A 16,599-nucleotide genomic window follows, 5' to 3' on the forward strand; every position below is an offset into this window, starting at 1 on the left:
CAGGGACAGTCTGTAGCAATGAGTTCTTGGAGTGCCGGCAGGGACCACCACACCTGGAGCGCCGAGGGTGCTTATTAAAAATGCAGGCTCCTGGGCCCCACCCAAGCCCTCCTGAGTCAGAATGCCTGCCAGGGGAGCCTGGGAGTCTGCATTTGAAATAAGCCCCCAAGGTGATTGTGATGCCCACTAGGATTTGAGAATATACCAGGGCTTTAGACAAAGACCTGGTCGGTCCTGACCCCTCGCACCCGCTCCTCCCAGATTTTGTCCCTCCTGCGCATAGCCAAGCTCTCCGGTCCGGGAGAGCTTACATTCTGGGAGACCAAAGAATTTGACCAACACGTACCTCACCTGGAAAACAGCCCCAGAGGTAGGGCGTGTGTGTGTGTGTGTGTGTGTGTGTGTGTGTGTGTGTGTGTTGGGCTCAGCGGGGGGTGTGGAAGGGCAGGAGGGGCAGAGGTGGGTTTGAGGGAGCTAGAACTCCAAGTAGTGACCCCACGAGATGCTGTTTATGATGCTATCTGCCGCAGACATTATCCTGGCCGGTCAGATGGGTGGGATGGGTGCAGTTTATCACAATTCGCAGATGAGAAAACCAAGGTAGATGTGCAGATACGTTGCCCAGGTGGGCAGGGTCAGACCCAGGCCCAGGTCCCGGGGTGCTGGGGTCCACTGAGGGAGCCCAAGCCCCGAGAGGCCCTCCCTGGCTGGGCGGGAGGCCCAGCGCCTCTGCTAGGAGCCAGTCCCACGTCTGGTGCCGTGTGCTCACCTTCTGGCAGCCTGAATGCCTGGTGCCGTGGTTGTCAGCCGGGAGCCCAGTAGGTGCCACCAAGCCCGGAGCCTGCTTTGGCTGCTGAGACCTTAGTGGATCTGTGGCCGCTGTCCCCATGGCAACCAGTATCATGCTGTCTCTCGGTAAAAGCCATCCCCTGGGAACTTGAGGCATCAGAGCTGAGATGTATAGAACCCCCGGGGTTCCTAGGCTGCCGCTGCTAAAAACAGCGCCTGCCACCCAGCGGGTTTGTCTGGGAGGAGAGGAGGTGGTGTGGGAGCCTCGTCGTGTGGAAACGCTCCCTCTTGGAGGAGGCTCTGGGACCTGTTTCCCCAGGAGCTTTGCTGCCTGGCTCGCAGCTGGTACCTGAGCCGCTGCAGTTTCGGGTAGCTCGGTAGCAGCTAGTTAGCTAGTTAGTTAGCTAGCTAGTTAGCAGGTAGTTAGTGCTGATGGCAGGCTCACGGGCTAAGGAGGAAGTACCGCGGCCCCAACCCCAGAGGCAGACAGGGGAGGTGGGAGTTGCCCCGACACTCCGACTCCGGAGCGTGCGATCGTGTTTCCTCTCTAGCCCGTCAGCCGTGTGGCCGGGGCTTGGCAGGTCGGACTCCCCGGACTGTCGTGAAGCCCTCAGCCCAAGTGAGTTTCCTGCGCTGTCTCTCGCTTCCGGGAGCCATGGCAGTTGGGAGCCTCTGGGGTTTCAGGGTTGCGTTTCTGAGTTTTTCAGTCCCTGGTTGTTCACTCTTATTAGGAAGGTGTTTGGGCCCCTCAAGAGGTCAGGAGCTCCCTGACCCCAGAACATCTGAACCTGAGTAGTCCTAGGAAGCTCTGCCCAGAGAGGGGTGCAGGGGAGCCCCGCCCCATGACAGGGGGAGGCTGGGCTTGTGAGAGCTCATGGCTCTGAGTTGGGCGATGCGGATGCCCCTGCCAGGGACTGATGCTGCTTCTGGGAGTCCCCCGTTTTATCCGGTGATGTCTGTGCAGGGCTGTGCCTGCACTGTAGGGCCCAGGGCCGGCCGCCTTTGGGAGCTGGGCGAGGCTTTTCATGCCATGTGCCGGTTTCTAGGCCGGGTCTGCCCTAAGAGCGGTTTTTCCTCCCCGTCCACCTTTGAGTACTGGTTCTGAGGTGGACTTTGCAGGATCCAGGGCTAGGAGAGCTCTGGCCCCCTGCAGCCGGGTGCTCTGGCAGAATCCAGGCAGGGACTACACGGTCAGCGCGTCGCAGCGGCCGAGGCCCGTCCCTTCCTTCCCCAGTGCCTGTCTCTCTGGGCAAGGTCCCTCCTGGAGAGGGCGGGTGGTTTCCAGAGCAGTCCTCGTCCGTCCCAAAGCTTGAGCCCCAGGGTCCGTGCCTTTCCAAGACTGAGCTTCCCCCTTCCCTGGAAAAGAGTGAGGGGCATGAGCAGGAGAACCCCAGGCGTGTTTGTGGAACAGTCCACATCCACTCTGCACCTCAGGGCTGTGGCCGCCTGTTTCCTGTTCTTTGTCACCTGTTATCACCCACCAGGCTGGAAACACACGGCTGATGGGAGCGTGTGCCGGCAATTCAGGAAGCAGGCGGAGGCGCTTAGGTATTGCTGAAAAGACCTTTCGAGAGACTCGATGTGAGAGCCTCAATTAGCAAGAATGATTCTCCAGCCACTGGGGGTTGTCTGTGTGCCCCTGGGGCTTTCTCCATACACCCTGCCCCCTGCCCCCTGCCCCCTATCCCCTGTCCCCTGTCCCCCGTCCCCTGTCCCCTGTCTTGATGGCAAGGTGCAGATGCCTTCAGTGAGCCGGCACATGGCTGAGGCCGGTGCTGGTGCTGGTATGGAGCCTGTTCTGGGCTTTTGACTCTGCTGGTGCGAATTCATCCTGAGTTTGCAAACAGACTAGTGAGCCCATTGTCTGTCTCCCGCCCCCAGCGAGGGGCCAGCTTCCCTTTTCTAAGCTCCTGCATAGTTGTCATTTTTCTCTGCCCAGTCACTTGACTAGACTCTGTTAAAGGGGCAAAGCTGGCATTGGACGTGGGTTGAGTGCCCTGCCCTGGTTCAGGGAGCTGTGTCCTCACCAGCGCCTTGGCCCTGCTTTCCTTAGCAGGTGAGCCATGGGACCGGGGAGACATCAGGGCCAAGCCGTAGGCCAGGGTGGGGCATTGGGGGGGCGGGAGGCACGGGTCTGGGCCCGGGCCTCCTCCTGAGTTGGCGTTTTTGGTTCCATGTTGAATCCTGTCCCACTGTGCCAGAGTTCTTTCGGTGGTGTTTTTTAAATCCCGGGTCTTGGTTCCATTCTGATGGACGGGCCCAGTCTCTGCCGGGAAGCCTGGACAGTCACAGTGCTCTGGGTGACTGGGGCGAGTCAGTTATTCCCTTCCCCGGAGAGGCAATGGCAGTGTGTCCTGGTGGGGAAGCATGGACTTCAGGGTCTAGGTCTGGGTCCTCCCTGTGCTTCTGATTCCCTGAGTTGCTATAGGGGTTCTCTCCTCATCTGTACAATAAGGATTCGTCCTGTCCCACGAGCTCTCCCAGGTGCTGTGCATCTGTGAGTGAACAAGATAAAGTCCCTGATTACGTGGAATGTGCCTCCCCCTGGGGAATCAAAGATCCCATCAATATATAACGCTGTGGTTGGTGCTGAGGGTCCTGAAGCAGGCTGCACCACCCTGAGGGACTGACACAGGGCACTATTTTTTTATTTTTTAATGTTTGTTTATTTTTGAGAGAGACAGAGACAGAGACAGAATGCGAGTGGGTTAGGGGCAGAGAGAGAGGGAGACACAGAACTGGAAGCAGGCTCCAGGCTCTGGGCTGTCAGCGCAGAGCCCGACGCGGGGCTCGAACTCACGAGCTGTGAGATCACGACCCGAGCCGAAGTCGGACGCTCAGCTGACTGAGCCACCCAGGCACCCCTCACAGGGCACTGTTTTAGAAGCTGTGGTCAGGGAGGGTCTGGGGAGACGATTTTGCCCAGACACTGTCATGAAGTGCAAGAGCGGTGCGTGACATGAACTTGGGGAAGAGCACTGAGGCAAAGGAAACAGCAAGTGCAAAGGTCCTGAGGTACAAGTTACTCGTTCCTGAAGGACAGTCCAGAAGGCCCACAGGGCTGGAGTGGAGTGAGGAGATGGGTGTGTATCAAAGGAGGTGAAGAGACAGCCAGAGGCCAGACGTGTTGGCTCTTGCGGGCCGTGTGGAATTTGGAGTTTACTTTTGAGTATGATGAGAAATCTTGCAATAAGAAGCCTTTGGAGAGTTTTGAGCAAAGGAGTGGCAGGGTCTGACTTATGTTTTTAAGAACTTCCTCCTCGCTGCTGTGTGACAGTGGGCAGTTTGGGGGCCAGAGTGCCGAGATCCAGGAAAACGGGCCCAGGAGGCTTGATGGGCAGTGGTAGCCTGGACTGGGTGGTGGTTGGGGAAATAGTGACGTAGCCACGATATAGTTTAAAAGTAGAGCCGACATGAGGCACCTCGCTGGCTTAGTTGGAAGAGCGTGTGACTCTTTTTTCTGTTTTTAAATAAATGTTTATTCATTTTTAAGAGAGAGAGAGAGAGAGAGAATGAGCAGGAGGAGGGGCAGAGAGAAGGGGAGAGAGAGAGAGAATCCCAAGCAGGCTCCTCACTGCCAGTACAGAGCCTGGTGTGGGGCTTGAACTCACAAACCATGAGATCGTGACCTGAGCTGAAGTCAGATGATGCTCAACCAACTAAGCCACCCAGGTGCCCCCAGCCTGTGACTCTTCATCTTGGGGTTGTGAGTTTGAGCCCCACGTCGGGTGTAGAGGTTCCTTTAAAAAAAAAAACAAAAAATGGGGCACCTGGGGGGCTCAGTCAGTTGGGTGTCCGACTTCGGCTCAGGTCATGATCTCGCAGTTTGTGAGTTCGAGCCCCGCGTCGGGCTCTGAGCCGACAGCTCAGAGCCTGGAGCCCGCTTTGGATTCTGTGTCTCCCTCTGTCTGCCCCTTCCCCATTCATTCTCTGTCTCTCTCTGTCTCTCAAAAATGAATAAACGTTAAAAAAATAATATTAAATTAAAAAAAAAAAAACTGAAGAATAATAAAAGTAGAGCCAATCAGATTTGCTGGTGTCATGGAGTGTGTGTGTGTGTGTGTGTGTGTGTGTGTGTGTGCGCGCGCGCGCGCGCTTGCATGGGATGGGAGTGGGGGGATCGGGAGGATCCCTTGCAGGATTTTTGAGGGACCAGAGGATGGCCGGGCCCTTGCTAAGGGGGGCGGCTGAGGGTGGAGTGGGCCGGAGAGCCCGTTTGACGTTCCGCCAGCTGTGAGGGTTCCAATGTCTCCACCTCCTTGCTAACTCCTATGGTCACTTTTTGATTCTGGCCCTCCTAGTGGCTGTGAAGTGGTGTCTCATTGTATCTTTGATTTGCGTTTCCATAGTGACTAATGATGCTGAATTGAGCATCTTTTGACGTGGTTGTTGACCATTCTTCTATCTTCTTTGGGAAAAATCTCTAAATCTCTATTCGAGATCTTTGCCCATTTTAAAAATTGAGTGGACTTTTAATTATTATCGAATTGTGCTTATTTATATATTCCAGGTACCTGTCCCTTACCAGATATATGACTCGCAAATATGCTCTCCCATTTGTTTTTTTTTTTTTTTTAATGTTTATTTATGTATTTTGAGAGAGCGAGACGGAGTGCACACATGCATGAGTATGGGCGAGGGTGGAGGGAGGGGCAGAGAGAGAGAGAAATCCAAGCAGGCTCCCTGCTGTCAGCGCAGAGCCCAACGTGGGGCTCGATCCCACCCATGAGATCATGACCTGAATTGAAACCAAGAGCTGGACACTTAACTGACTGAGCCACCCAGATGCCCCTCCACTTTTTTTTTTTTAATTTTTTTTTTAATGTTTATTTTTGAGAGAGAAAGAGAGACAGAGTGTGAGCCAGGGAGGGGCAGAGAGAGAGGGAGACACAGAATCTGAAGCAGGCTCCAGGCTCTGAGCTGTCAGCGCAGAGCCCGTCGTGGGGCTCAAACCCATGAACCGTGAGATCATGACCTGAGCCGAAGTCAGACGCTTAACCGACTGAGCCACCCAGGCGCCCCCCTCCACTTTTTTTTTAATGTAAGTCTTCTCATTGTAATGTTCTTTAAAGCTTCTCTCTCTCTCTTTTTTTAAGTTTTTCTTTTCTTTTCTTTTCTTTTTTAAGTAATCTCTACACCAAACACGGGGCTTGAACTCACGACTTGAAAATCAAGGGTCACATACTCTCTCAACTGAGCCAGCCAGGCGCCCCAGCAGTTCACTTTTTTGGTAGCATCCTTTGAAACAAACATTTTTTTTTAAATTTTTTTTAACGTTTATTTATTTTTGAGACAGAGAGAGACAGAGCATGAACGGGGGAGGGTCAGAGAGAGGGAGACACAGAATCCGAAACAGGCTCCAGGCTCTGAGCGGTCAGCACAGAGCCCGACACGGGGCTCGAACTCACGGACCGCGAGATCATGACCTGAGCCGAAGTCAGCCGCTTAACCGACTGAGCCACCCAGGCGCCCCGAAACATAAACATTTTTAAGTTCAATAAAGCCCAATTTATCTATCTTTTCTTTTCTTTGGGTGTGCTTTGGTTGTCCTATCTAAGAAATCAGTTCCTAACCCAAGGCCATGAAGATTTACTCCGGTGTTTTCTTCTAAGAGTTTTATAGTCTTATAATTTTATAATTTTGGCAGTTATATTTAGGTCGTTGGTCCATTTTGGGTTAATTTCTGTACATGGTGCAGGGTAAGGGTCCAAGTTCATCCCTGGCATATGAACATCTAGTTCCCTTCTCTCCAGCTGAGTTGTCTTGACACCCTTGTCGAAACCTAACTGACCCTAAGTGGGGGGATTTATTTTTGAACTCTCAGGTTGGTTCTGTTGATCAGCCTGTCTACCCTTACACTAGTACCACCCTGTCTTGTCTATTGTGGCCTTGGAGTACATGATACAATCCCAAAGCGTGAGTCCAACTTTGTTCTTCTTTCTCAAGACAACTTTGGCCGTTCTGGATCCTCTGCATTTTCCATGTGAATTTTAGGAGCAGCTTGTCAATTTCTGCAAAAAAGGCCAGCTGGGATTTTGATAGGAGTTGTGTTGACTGCCTTTCCAGGATGTTGTCAACAGTGGTGTTTTGTACTTTTCTCAGCACAAATTCTACAGTCCATTTGTCCAACTTATTCCTAAGTATTTTATTATTTTTGATGCTATTGTAAATAAAGTTTTCTTTTTTAAAAACATTTTTAATGTTTATTTTGGAGAGAGAGAAAGAGACAGAACATGAGCAAGGGAGGGTAGAGAGGAGACACAGAATTTGAAACAGGCTCCAGGCTCTGAGCTGTCCACACAGAGCCCGACGTGGGGCTCGAACTTACCAACCATGAGATCATGACCTGAGCCGAAGTCGGATGCTTAACCAACTGAGTGACCCAGGTACCCCATAAATGAAATTTTCTTAATTTAATCTTCAGATTCTTCATTGCTAGTGTATAGAAATACAAACAATGAGGGGCGCCTGGGTGGCTCGGTCGGTTAAGCGTCCGACTTGACTCAGGTCATGATCTCGTAGTTTGTGAGTTCAAGTCCTGCGTCAGGGTCTGTGCTGACAGCTCAGAGCCTGGAGCCTGCTTGGAATTCTGTGTCCCCCTCGCTCTCTGCCCCTCCCCCACTCGCTCTCTGTCTCTCTCTCTCTCAAAAAATTAATACACATTAAAATAAAAAAGAAGAAATACAATGTTTATATATTGATTTTGTATCCTGCAACTTCAAATTATTTATTAGTCTTAATAGTTTTCAGTGGATTCCTTAGGATTTTCTATATACAAGAACCATGTCATCTACAAACATGGTTTTACTTCTTCCTTTCCAATTTGGATATCTTTTGTTTCCTTGCCTAGTTGCCCTGGATAGAACCTTCAACTCAACACTGATTAGGGGCGCCTGGGTGGCGCAGTTGGTTAAGCGTCCGACTTCAGCCAGGTCACGATCTCGCGGTCCGTGAGTTCGAGCCCTGCGTGAGGCTCTGGGCTGATGGCTCGGAGCCTGGAGCCTGTTTCCGATTCTGTGTCTCCCTCTCTCTGCCCCTCCCCCGTTCATGCTCTGTCTCTCTCTGTCCCCAAAATAAATAAAAAACGTTGAAAAAAAAATTAAAACAAACAAACAAACAAAAAAAAACACTGAATAGAAGTGATAGGAATTTGGGGCGCCTGCGTGGCTCAGTTGGTTAAGCGTCCGACTTCAGCTCTGGTCATGATCTCGCGGCTCGTGAGTTCGAGCCCCGCATCGGGCTCTGTGCTAACAGCCTGGAGCCTGCTTCGGATTCTATGTCTCCTCTCTCTGCCCCTGCCCCGCGCACACTCTGCATCTCTCTCTCTCTCTCTCTCTCTCTCAAAAGTAAATGAACATTGAAATAAATTAAAAAAAAAAAAAAGCGACAGGAGCAGACATCCTTGAAATGGGGGGGGGGAGCTTCCAGTTTTTCACCATTAAGGGTGATCACAGCTGTGGGATTTTAATAAATGCCCTTTATCAGGTTGAGAAAGCTCCCTTCTGTACCAGATGTGTTGAGGGAGGGTGTTCCCATGAAGGGGTGTTGAATTTTGTCACATGTATTCTCTGTGTTATTCAGACCATTGTATGGTTTTCGTCCCTGTTTTTGTATTGGTAGGCTGTAATACATGAGTTGATTTTCAGGGGTTAGAACACCCTTGCATATCTTGGGATAAATCTCACTTGTTCAGAGTATATAATCCTTTTTATATATCGCTGTGTGGTTTGCTAGTACTTTGTTGAGTGTTTTTGCATAACACAGGTATAACGAATAGCTATATTCATAAGAGATACTGGTGTGGTTCTCTTTTCCCATGATGCTTTCATCTGGTTTTGGCCATCTTTTTTTTTTTTTTTTTTTTTAATGTTTATTTATTTATTTTGAGAGAGAGAGAGAGAGAGAGTGCGAGCCGGGGGTGGGGGGGAGAGAGAGAGAGAGAGAGAGAGAGAGAGAGAGAGAGAGAGAGAGAATGAGTCCCAAGCAGGCTCCACCCTGTCAGCACAGAGCCCAGTGCGGGGCTCGATCCCATGAACCGTGAGATCGTGACCCGAGCCGAAATCAAGAGTTGGACACTTAACCGACTGAGCCGCCCAGACACCCCTGGTTTTGGCCATCTTTATCTTTCAGTGTGTCCGAGAGCGTGAGCAGGAGGCTCTCCAGCTTCTCCCCTCCTGTGCTCACCTGCCTCCAGCAGAAAGGGGTGCACAAAAGCTCGGGCCCGAGTCGAGACAGTGTCAGCAGAGGTAACAATGGGGTGGACACAGCCTTATCTGTAAAATGGCATAGGAAACCTAGCGGACAGCCTGGAGGTGGCAGGATGGGCCTCCCTGTTCTGAGCCTTGTGATTGCCGGCCACAGTTGCACCCAAGGGAGCTGCCACATACTGGACCTTAAAGGAGGAAGGACAGCAGGGACCAACCTGAGGCCCTTCCTGGCTCTGAAGCTCTAAGAGCTCCATTCTGCCAGCTAAGCGAGCAGCGCGTCCTCCCTGGTAGGTGGCTGGCCCATATTTCCTGGAGAAGAGGAGGGAGGGGAGCAGCATCCTTGCCCGGAGGCCTGTGTGCTTCCTGGCCAGGCCCTCGTAGTGCAGGCCAGCCACTGATAAGGAGAGGTCAGACGATGCTCTGGAAGGGCCTGCCCCGCTTGGCGAGGCCCGGAAGACAGCCGGTCCTTTGGGAACAGAACAAGGCATGGGCTGGGCGGCAGCTCTGCGGGCCCTCTCCACACCCAGCTCCCGCAGCAGAGTGGGAGGCTCTAAAAATGCAAGCTGCTGATTTCCCCACCCCAGCCAGGGACGGGCGACCAGCTGGCACTGTGGCACCAGCGGGACTCTGGCAGATCCTCTTCCACCTTCAGGTGTCATGCTAAATAGTCACCGGGGTCCCTGTGTGACCTTGAGGAGGTCACTTCCTTCCCCAACTCGGAGCCTAGCCCAGGTGCGCACACCAGGCAGCCTGCGGGGTCGGGAGCCCGTGGTCGTTCCCTCCGCAGACTCACCGTTCCCTCCTGGGGTGGCCAGGGCTATTTTTGTGCCTGCAGCTCAGTCCAGAGGCCTAAGGTCCCCGTGAGAAAGCCCACGAGGCAGGCAAGGAAAGAAGCAAGTGGCTGCCTCTCCTTGCCGCAGCCCAGGCAGCTCTCTCCTCCCCTCTCTCAGCCCCCACCTGCCCCTCCCCATCGCCCGGGGAAGAGCCGGCATCTGCTAGGTGACCAGCTCAGCTGCCATGCAGGGTATGATGTCATCTTGGATTCTGTGGTTGCTAGGAAAATTCTGCCTGCAGTGATATTTCGTGGTCCTAGGACTGAGGCGAGAACAGAATGTTCCCGAGAAGACAGGGGAAGGATTCGTAGGGCTTCCCAAGCAAAGGAGCCCCCCATCCCAGGAAGTCAGAGGATTTGAGCTTCTTCCCAGGAGCTTGTTCCCCTTCTCAGGAATAGAAGTTGTGCGGGTCACGGCAGAGACGCGTCAAGGCAGGTCGGGGTGCGAGCGGCAGGGTTGGCTCCCCTGACAGCACCGTGGCGACCTGGTGGCCAAAGGCACACGTCCGTGATGTCGCCTCCTTGTGCCTCCTCCTGCAGCACCACAGCTGGGGGGCTCCCCCACCCCTCGGTTTCCAGGGGCAGCAAGAAGGAGGAGGCGGTGTGGAGGAAGACGGCCAGCACCATGCAGGGGGTGGGGGGCAAGGCGGACACCGTTTCACAGGCCGGAAGCTCAGCCACGAACCACCCGCACCCGCCCCCTCTTCCGTGGCCTCTCCTGTGTCTGTTCTTCTCATCGTCCCCTCCTGGGGAGATCCCCTCCGGCAGGACAGAAGAGAAGTCTGTCAGAAAGGCCACGGCAGCTGATTATTGTTCAGGGCCTGACCACGAATTGCCCTTTAGTAAAAGGGGAGGGGGGCCTGGCTGGTTCAGTCGGTAAACGTACTGACTCCTGATCTTGGGGTCGTAAGTTCGAGCCCCAAGTTGAGTGTAGAGGTTTTTTTTTTTTTTTTAATCTTAAGGGGCGCCTGGGTGGCTCAGTCGGTTAAGCGTCCAACTTTGGCTCAGGTCATGATCTCGAGGTTCGTGTGTTCGAACCCCACATCAGGCTCTGCACAGAGCCTGCTTGGGATTCTCTCTCTCTCCCCCCTCTCTCTGCCTCCCCCCCCCAAATAAATAAATAAGCTTTAATAAAACTAAAAACAGATACGAGGAAGGAAGGAAGGAAGGAAGGAAAAGGGGAGAAAGCAGTAGGCCCCAGGGAGGGCCAGGTCCAGCAGGGGTCAGGACCTGCTGGTCAGCTCACTTGCCCTGCGGCCTCCTCCTTCTGCCTGAGCAGCTCTGGGTAGCCACGGCAGGTCAGTGTTTTGAACTCTTTCCCTCCTCCCTCTTGCCTTTTCTGGCTGCATGTCAGAGCCTGTCTTATGGAAAACAAGACAAAGGAAGTGATTTCATGAGTGCCTGGACCAGAATCTCAAATCCATGTTTAAAAATAACAATAATAAAGATTATGGCTATTATCTATCTCTGTAGGAACCAGGCCGACTGCAGGCCAGAAATGGGCCCGGCTGTGCTCTTTTGAGCAGGTGCTAGGTGTGGGCAAAGAGGGATGGCTATTAGAAATCCTAATGAACCTCCAAAGGATCAAGACACGAGTCTTCAGAAGAAAAAGGAAGGTTCCCGAAGGCCTCTGGCTTTGGTGACCTGGGAGGAAGCGATGTGAGCAGAGCCCTACTCTGGGACCTGCAGCCCTGGGTGCGTGTCACACAGGCTTCTCAGTGGCATAGCCTTGAGCAAGCCTCTGAGGCTCGCCCCCGCAGCCCTGCCACCCTATGGTGGCGTGTCCCCTGGCCAGGCCGTAGGAAAGGCCCAGAGAGGAGGCGGTTGGCTGCTTTGGAAGCGGTTGGCACTGTGCTGGCATAACGCTGTCACGGGTGCCCGAGCCGCCTTGCCCCTCCCCGGTTGCAGCCTGACGCCCGAGGCCCAACCAACAGCTCTTTCCTCCTGGTGTGCAGGTGCGGAGGACGTGGTGATGGCATTTTCCAGGTCGGAGACGGAGGACCGGAGGCAGTAGCTGTGAACCCCTTGGAACACCCTGGAAGCTGGCAAGGGCCAAGAGATCTGTGTGGACCTCGGCCAGCCGAGTGGCAGCAGATCACCTTCCCGATTCCCCCTGCCCCTACACCCTACCCTACCCCACTCCAGGGTCACTCAGCAGGGCTGGCACCGAAGGAGGCACCGGTGGTGCAGTTACAATTGGCTTAAAGGGACGGACTCATGATTGGCTGCAGGAAGAAACCCTTTTATTTTTAAATCTTGACCAACAGAAACCTTTTATTTTTATTTCTGACTTTTTTTTTTTTTTTTTTTTTTTTTTTTTGCTCCTCGGTATATGGCTTCCCAGGAAGCTCTCCGAGATCTGGTGCTTTATTTAGGTCACTTTTTAGGAATGTGAAGAGGCCCGATTGGCTGCTTAAACTGGAAAAGGATTCTGATTGGCCAGCTAGTGGGAAACGGTGTTTTTTTTTTTTTTTTTTTCTTTGATTGGCTGCAGGTGTTCTGCTGATAGCAACAGCTTCTCTCTTTTCAATGCTGAAAACAGGGTTTGGGACATTGGTTGTTATATTTGACTTGAAAAGAAAAAAAAAAAAGAAACCAAGTGCGCTTTGCGATATTTATTACACAAAGAGCTTGCTGCTGCTTTCACGTGTTTTGTTTGTGTTTGCATTTGATTTGATTTTGATATGTGTGTTTGGTTTCTCATTGGCTCATCCGCGACTCCCGTTTCCAGGGGCGCCCCCGCCTCGGCCGCACAGGCAGTGTCTCTCCAGTCCGGGGGTCCACCTGGAGAGTGCATTTGCTCTAATGCCCACACCGGGCTCCACTGGCAAGGGGACCTCCGAGGCCCCATGCAGGGTCTACAGCTGGAAAAGAGGGCCCCGGAGGAGGTTTGTGCTGTCCTGCAGGAGCAGACCAGAGCTTAGAGGTGACCATTAGCCAGGATTTATGCTCATCACTTCCATGCGTTGGCACCCAGCCAGGCCCCCTTCTGGGGGGAGCTGTGGGGCTCCCCTCTGCATGGGGCTGGGCCTCTCTGGCCTGTCCCTGTTGAGTAGAGCAGCGGGTGGCTCTGACCTTTCAGCCGATCCCTCCATATCTACTTCCTGAGGCCTCATCTGGGGCTCCTCCTGTAAAGGGCAGGAGCTGCTCCTGGCTGTGAGACCCCACAGTGGAGTAGAGGGCTCTGCCCGGGAGCCCGGAACCCTCACAAAGGCCCCAGCTTGGCTCACAAGGCCCGGGAGGCCTTTAGGTCTCCACGCCCGGCCCTGACCTCCGCCAGCCAGGCTCCCAGGGTACCTGCCGCTGGGCAGTAGGCCCTGGCCCGGGCTTGGAGTCCTCATATCCGACGGAAGGGTCCCTCTCCATGTCAGCCTGGAACAGACATTGTTTGCTTCTGAAGTGCCGACTGAGACAGCTGGCCGGGCCTTCGCTGAGCAGGTTCCACCAGGCCGGCCCTCGGCCCGGGTCCCCAGACACACACGGCAGAGCAGCCGGATTTGAGGGGCAGCGAGAGCCCCAGGTCTTCCCACCTGCCCTCCTCCTACCCTCGGGGGGAGCCTGGCCTTCTCCCTGTGTCTCTCACCAGAGTGGAGTCTGGGTGGGGAGGTGGAGGAAGATGGGGACCTCAGGGACCGGGAGCCTGGACCCTCCCCCGAGACGGTAAATGGCTGAGGCCCCCGTTTTGCCCCAGGTACCCAGAGCCAGGAGAAGATTCTCAGAGCCAGACTCCCCCTTCTCAGGGCTGGGGCTGTACGGATCACAGGAGCTGCCCTGGGGCCATGTGGACGGCCCGTGCTGTGCTGTGAGCCTTGCCCCAGAAGGACTCGCGTGTCACAGCTTAGATGGCCCTGACCTCCTCCGCACGTGGGCCTGGTTAGCTGACCTGGTTAGGTTAACCTTCAAAGAGCGTCGATCCCCAGGGAGCGGGGACTATGGAGACACCAACAGGGGCCCGAGAGCACCCTCCTCCGGGAGAGGCAGTTGGCGTATGTGTGAGCACACACACACACTTTCACTCTCAGTGTCCTGCCTCCAGCTGAGCCCCTGGGGAAAGGTCAGCTTTTGCGAGCCCCCTCCCCCCAGGTTATGACATCTGTCACCAGGTGCCAGTACCAGGTTGCCATTTTCCCCCTCTCTGTGTACCTGCAGCTCCCATAAAGGGTCCGTGTCCAGGCCAGTGGTGTGTCTGTGCCCCAGCCTGTCCTTGTCAAGGTCACGGGGCCTCCCTCTTGTAACAGCAATGGCCCCGGTCTGTCTTGCCATCTGAACATGAAAAGTGAAGGTGTTTCTGTGGCTCCATATTTCAACTGAAAATATATCTGTTGGAGAAAAAAAAATTAACAATAAAGATTTTTAATAGCTTGGTGTGTGAGCTGAGTTACCTCCCTCGGAGTTGGGTGCGTTCGCTGATTGCCCCATGTCGCATGGGCTCCGCTGCTGGGCCCTCTCTCCCCAAGGAGGCACCACAGGGAGGGTCGAAAACACCATGTTTGCTAGTTTGATTGTCTGTGACCTGGAGGGTGACTCGGGGCTTGGAAGAATTCCGAGATCTGCCCAGCTGACAGGTCCCTGGAAGGCTGAGCCCCCTTTTTGACCTGGAGATTCTGATACCGTCTTCGATTGGACTGAGGTCAGCCTTCAGAGGTGACCTTGCCCCTCTGTGCTCTTGAGCAGACACTGGGCACCTGCAAGAGTGCGGGGGCCCTTCCATCCTAGACACCCCAGCCCCCTGTGTGATGGCAGTGGTCTTGGGCTACTTGTAACAAAAGTCCAAACAGAATATCCGGCCCCTCCGTCATCCCAGAAATGGGAGATTTATTGGTGTTCAGCTGTATATTCAAGTTTAGAAGCTGAAATCATTTCTGCTTTAGGAATTTTTGCTTTGGAAGCATTTTCTAGAATGTTTCATTTCCACCCTTCATCATCCCATTTTAGGTCTTCTTTTTTTTTTTTTTTTTTTTCCCCCGCTTACATGGACTCCCTGCTTCTATTTCCTTTTCAAAGAGTTTCACTGGGAGCTAAACGCTGTGGGGTTTATAGACTCTGAGGACGGACGGCCCAATCGACATCATTCACTCTTAGCGTTGGGAGAGATGTTGAAGGCCGCCTAACAGGCCACACGGTGACCAGATGTGCGTCACCTCTGAAAGATCTCTAAAAAGGGCTTGTCTAGGCTTTGCTTGGATACCCTCCAGGGTATTTTACATGGAGTTGGCCTGCCTTTCTCTGTAGGTTTTTATTTATTTGAATGTTTATTTATTTTTGAGAGAGAGAGAGAGAGACAGAGGATGAGGGGGGGAGGGGCAGAGAGAGAGGGCGACACAGAATCCGAAGCAGGCTCCAGGCTCCGAGCTGTCAGCACAGAGCCCAATGTGGGGCTCAAACTCACGAACTGCATGATCATGACCCGAGCCGAAGTCAGACACTTAACCGACTGAGCCACCCAGGTGCCCCGAGGAAAAAATTTTTAAAAAGACAGCTGTGTTAGCCAGACATTACAGAGACACAATCTCCAAGGGCTCATGTTAGGTAAATTACTTGTGTTCTGATTTGCACTGTTGGGAGTTAACCTCGGCGTTAATCTGCTCTTCTACACTGAGCAGTTGAGCAGGGGAGGCGCTGACTGGCCCTGGTGCCACTGCCCAGCCCCCAGCAGAGACCCTGGAAGCCGACCCTGGAGGGAGGCGCCCTCCCAGAGTTGTCTAACTCGGTTGTGTCTCTTGTGGGAATTAGGCCAGCAAGAAAGAGGAGTTGGGACGCCACAGCAGGCCCAGGAAAAACACTGGGGGCCGCGCGGCGTCTTTCAGGGTCCCTCGGCCCACACAGCAGGCGGCCTTCTGGGTTCACCTTCCTGGGTACAGGTGCATGCAGCCAGAAACGACGACAACCACTGGGATCGGGTCTGCTGAGGCCTGAGGCAGCCGGAGGCCAGGCTGAGTCTGGGGGAGGCCGGGTGGGCTGAGAAGGGGGGGGGGGGGCAGGGTACCCTGCCTTTTGTTGGTGTTTCCCAGCCCTGGGGGGGAGGGCGGTTGCGTTATGAAGTGCTTTTCCGTGTCCCTGCAGGTGACTGGCAGCTTCGAGAATCCAGGCTGTTCCAGCCTTTGAACAGGGCCCTTTGTAGCAGGGAAACCGATCCCTCTGGGGCACCTGGTTCAGTGGTGGGGGCAGGAGCCAGCTCCCGGAGCCGGGAGCTCTACCGGTACCCACGTGCCACACCCGCAGGGGCCAGTCATCACTCTCTCAACGTCCCTGTTGCCCTCCGCACCCACCCCTTTCCCGGAAAAAGACTGACCTGAGGCCGCGTTTAGAAAAAAACACTTCTCTCTCTCTCTACTGAAGGAACTCCCTTTCCTTGGGCAATAACCGGGTGTTTAGGAGATTTGGGAGGCTTGTGGGGACAACTGCTAGTCCTAATTTAAACAAAGGCCTCCTTAAAGGATAAAGGCAGTGAGATGCTTTTTGAATATCAGCAGGTGCCCGGCCTTCACTTCTCTCCTTGACGTTGGTTGGAGACCGGTTTCCCAGAGGGACTGGGCGGTCCTGCCCGACAAGGACGTCAGGAGAGCCGCTGCCAGGGCCTAAGCCCCATCCTGCCCTGCCTGGGCTGCCTTGTTTGCACACCTGTGGGGGAGGCTGGCCCCACATGCACAGTCCCAGGAGGCGACTTCAGACCCAGAACTTGTGAGAGTTTCCCCCTCCTGGCCTTTGGCCTCGGCCCTTGAGGGAGGTAGGTTTTCCACACCCATCTTTTATGCAGGTAACTCCCTCGTC

The 16,599-nt window shown here is 54.0% G+C and overlaps 1 protein-coding gene across 3 annotated transcripts in view; it reads left to right on the forward strand.

Annotated features, from left to right (window-relative positions):
* Positions 1–14,190, forward strand: part of CTNNBIP1 (catenin beta interacting protein 1) — a 52,847-nt gene extending 38,657 nt beyond the window's left edge. For all 3 annotated transcript variants that reach the window (XM_060622147.3, XM_060622145.3, XM_060622146.3), the window contains one exon: positions 11,784–14,190. In XM_060622147.3, the coding sequence (XP_060478130.1) occupies positions 11,784–11,842 (59 nt within the window). In that variant the 3' untranslated portion in view covers positions 11,843–14,190. The remainder of the gene's footprint in view (positions 1–11,783) is intronic.
* The last annotated feature ends 2,409 nt before the right edge of the window (positions 14,191–16,599 follow it).

This window comes from Panthera onca, chromosome C1 (genome assembly GCF_046562875.1).
Source record: "Panthera onca isolate mPanOnc1 chromosome C1, mPanOnc1 haplotype 2, whole genome shotgun sequence".
Lineage (NCBI taxonomy): Eukaryota > Metazoa > Chordata > Mammalia > Carnivora > Felidae > Panthera > Panthera onca.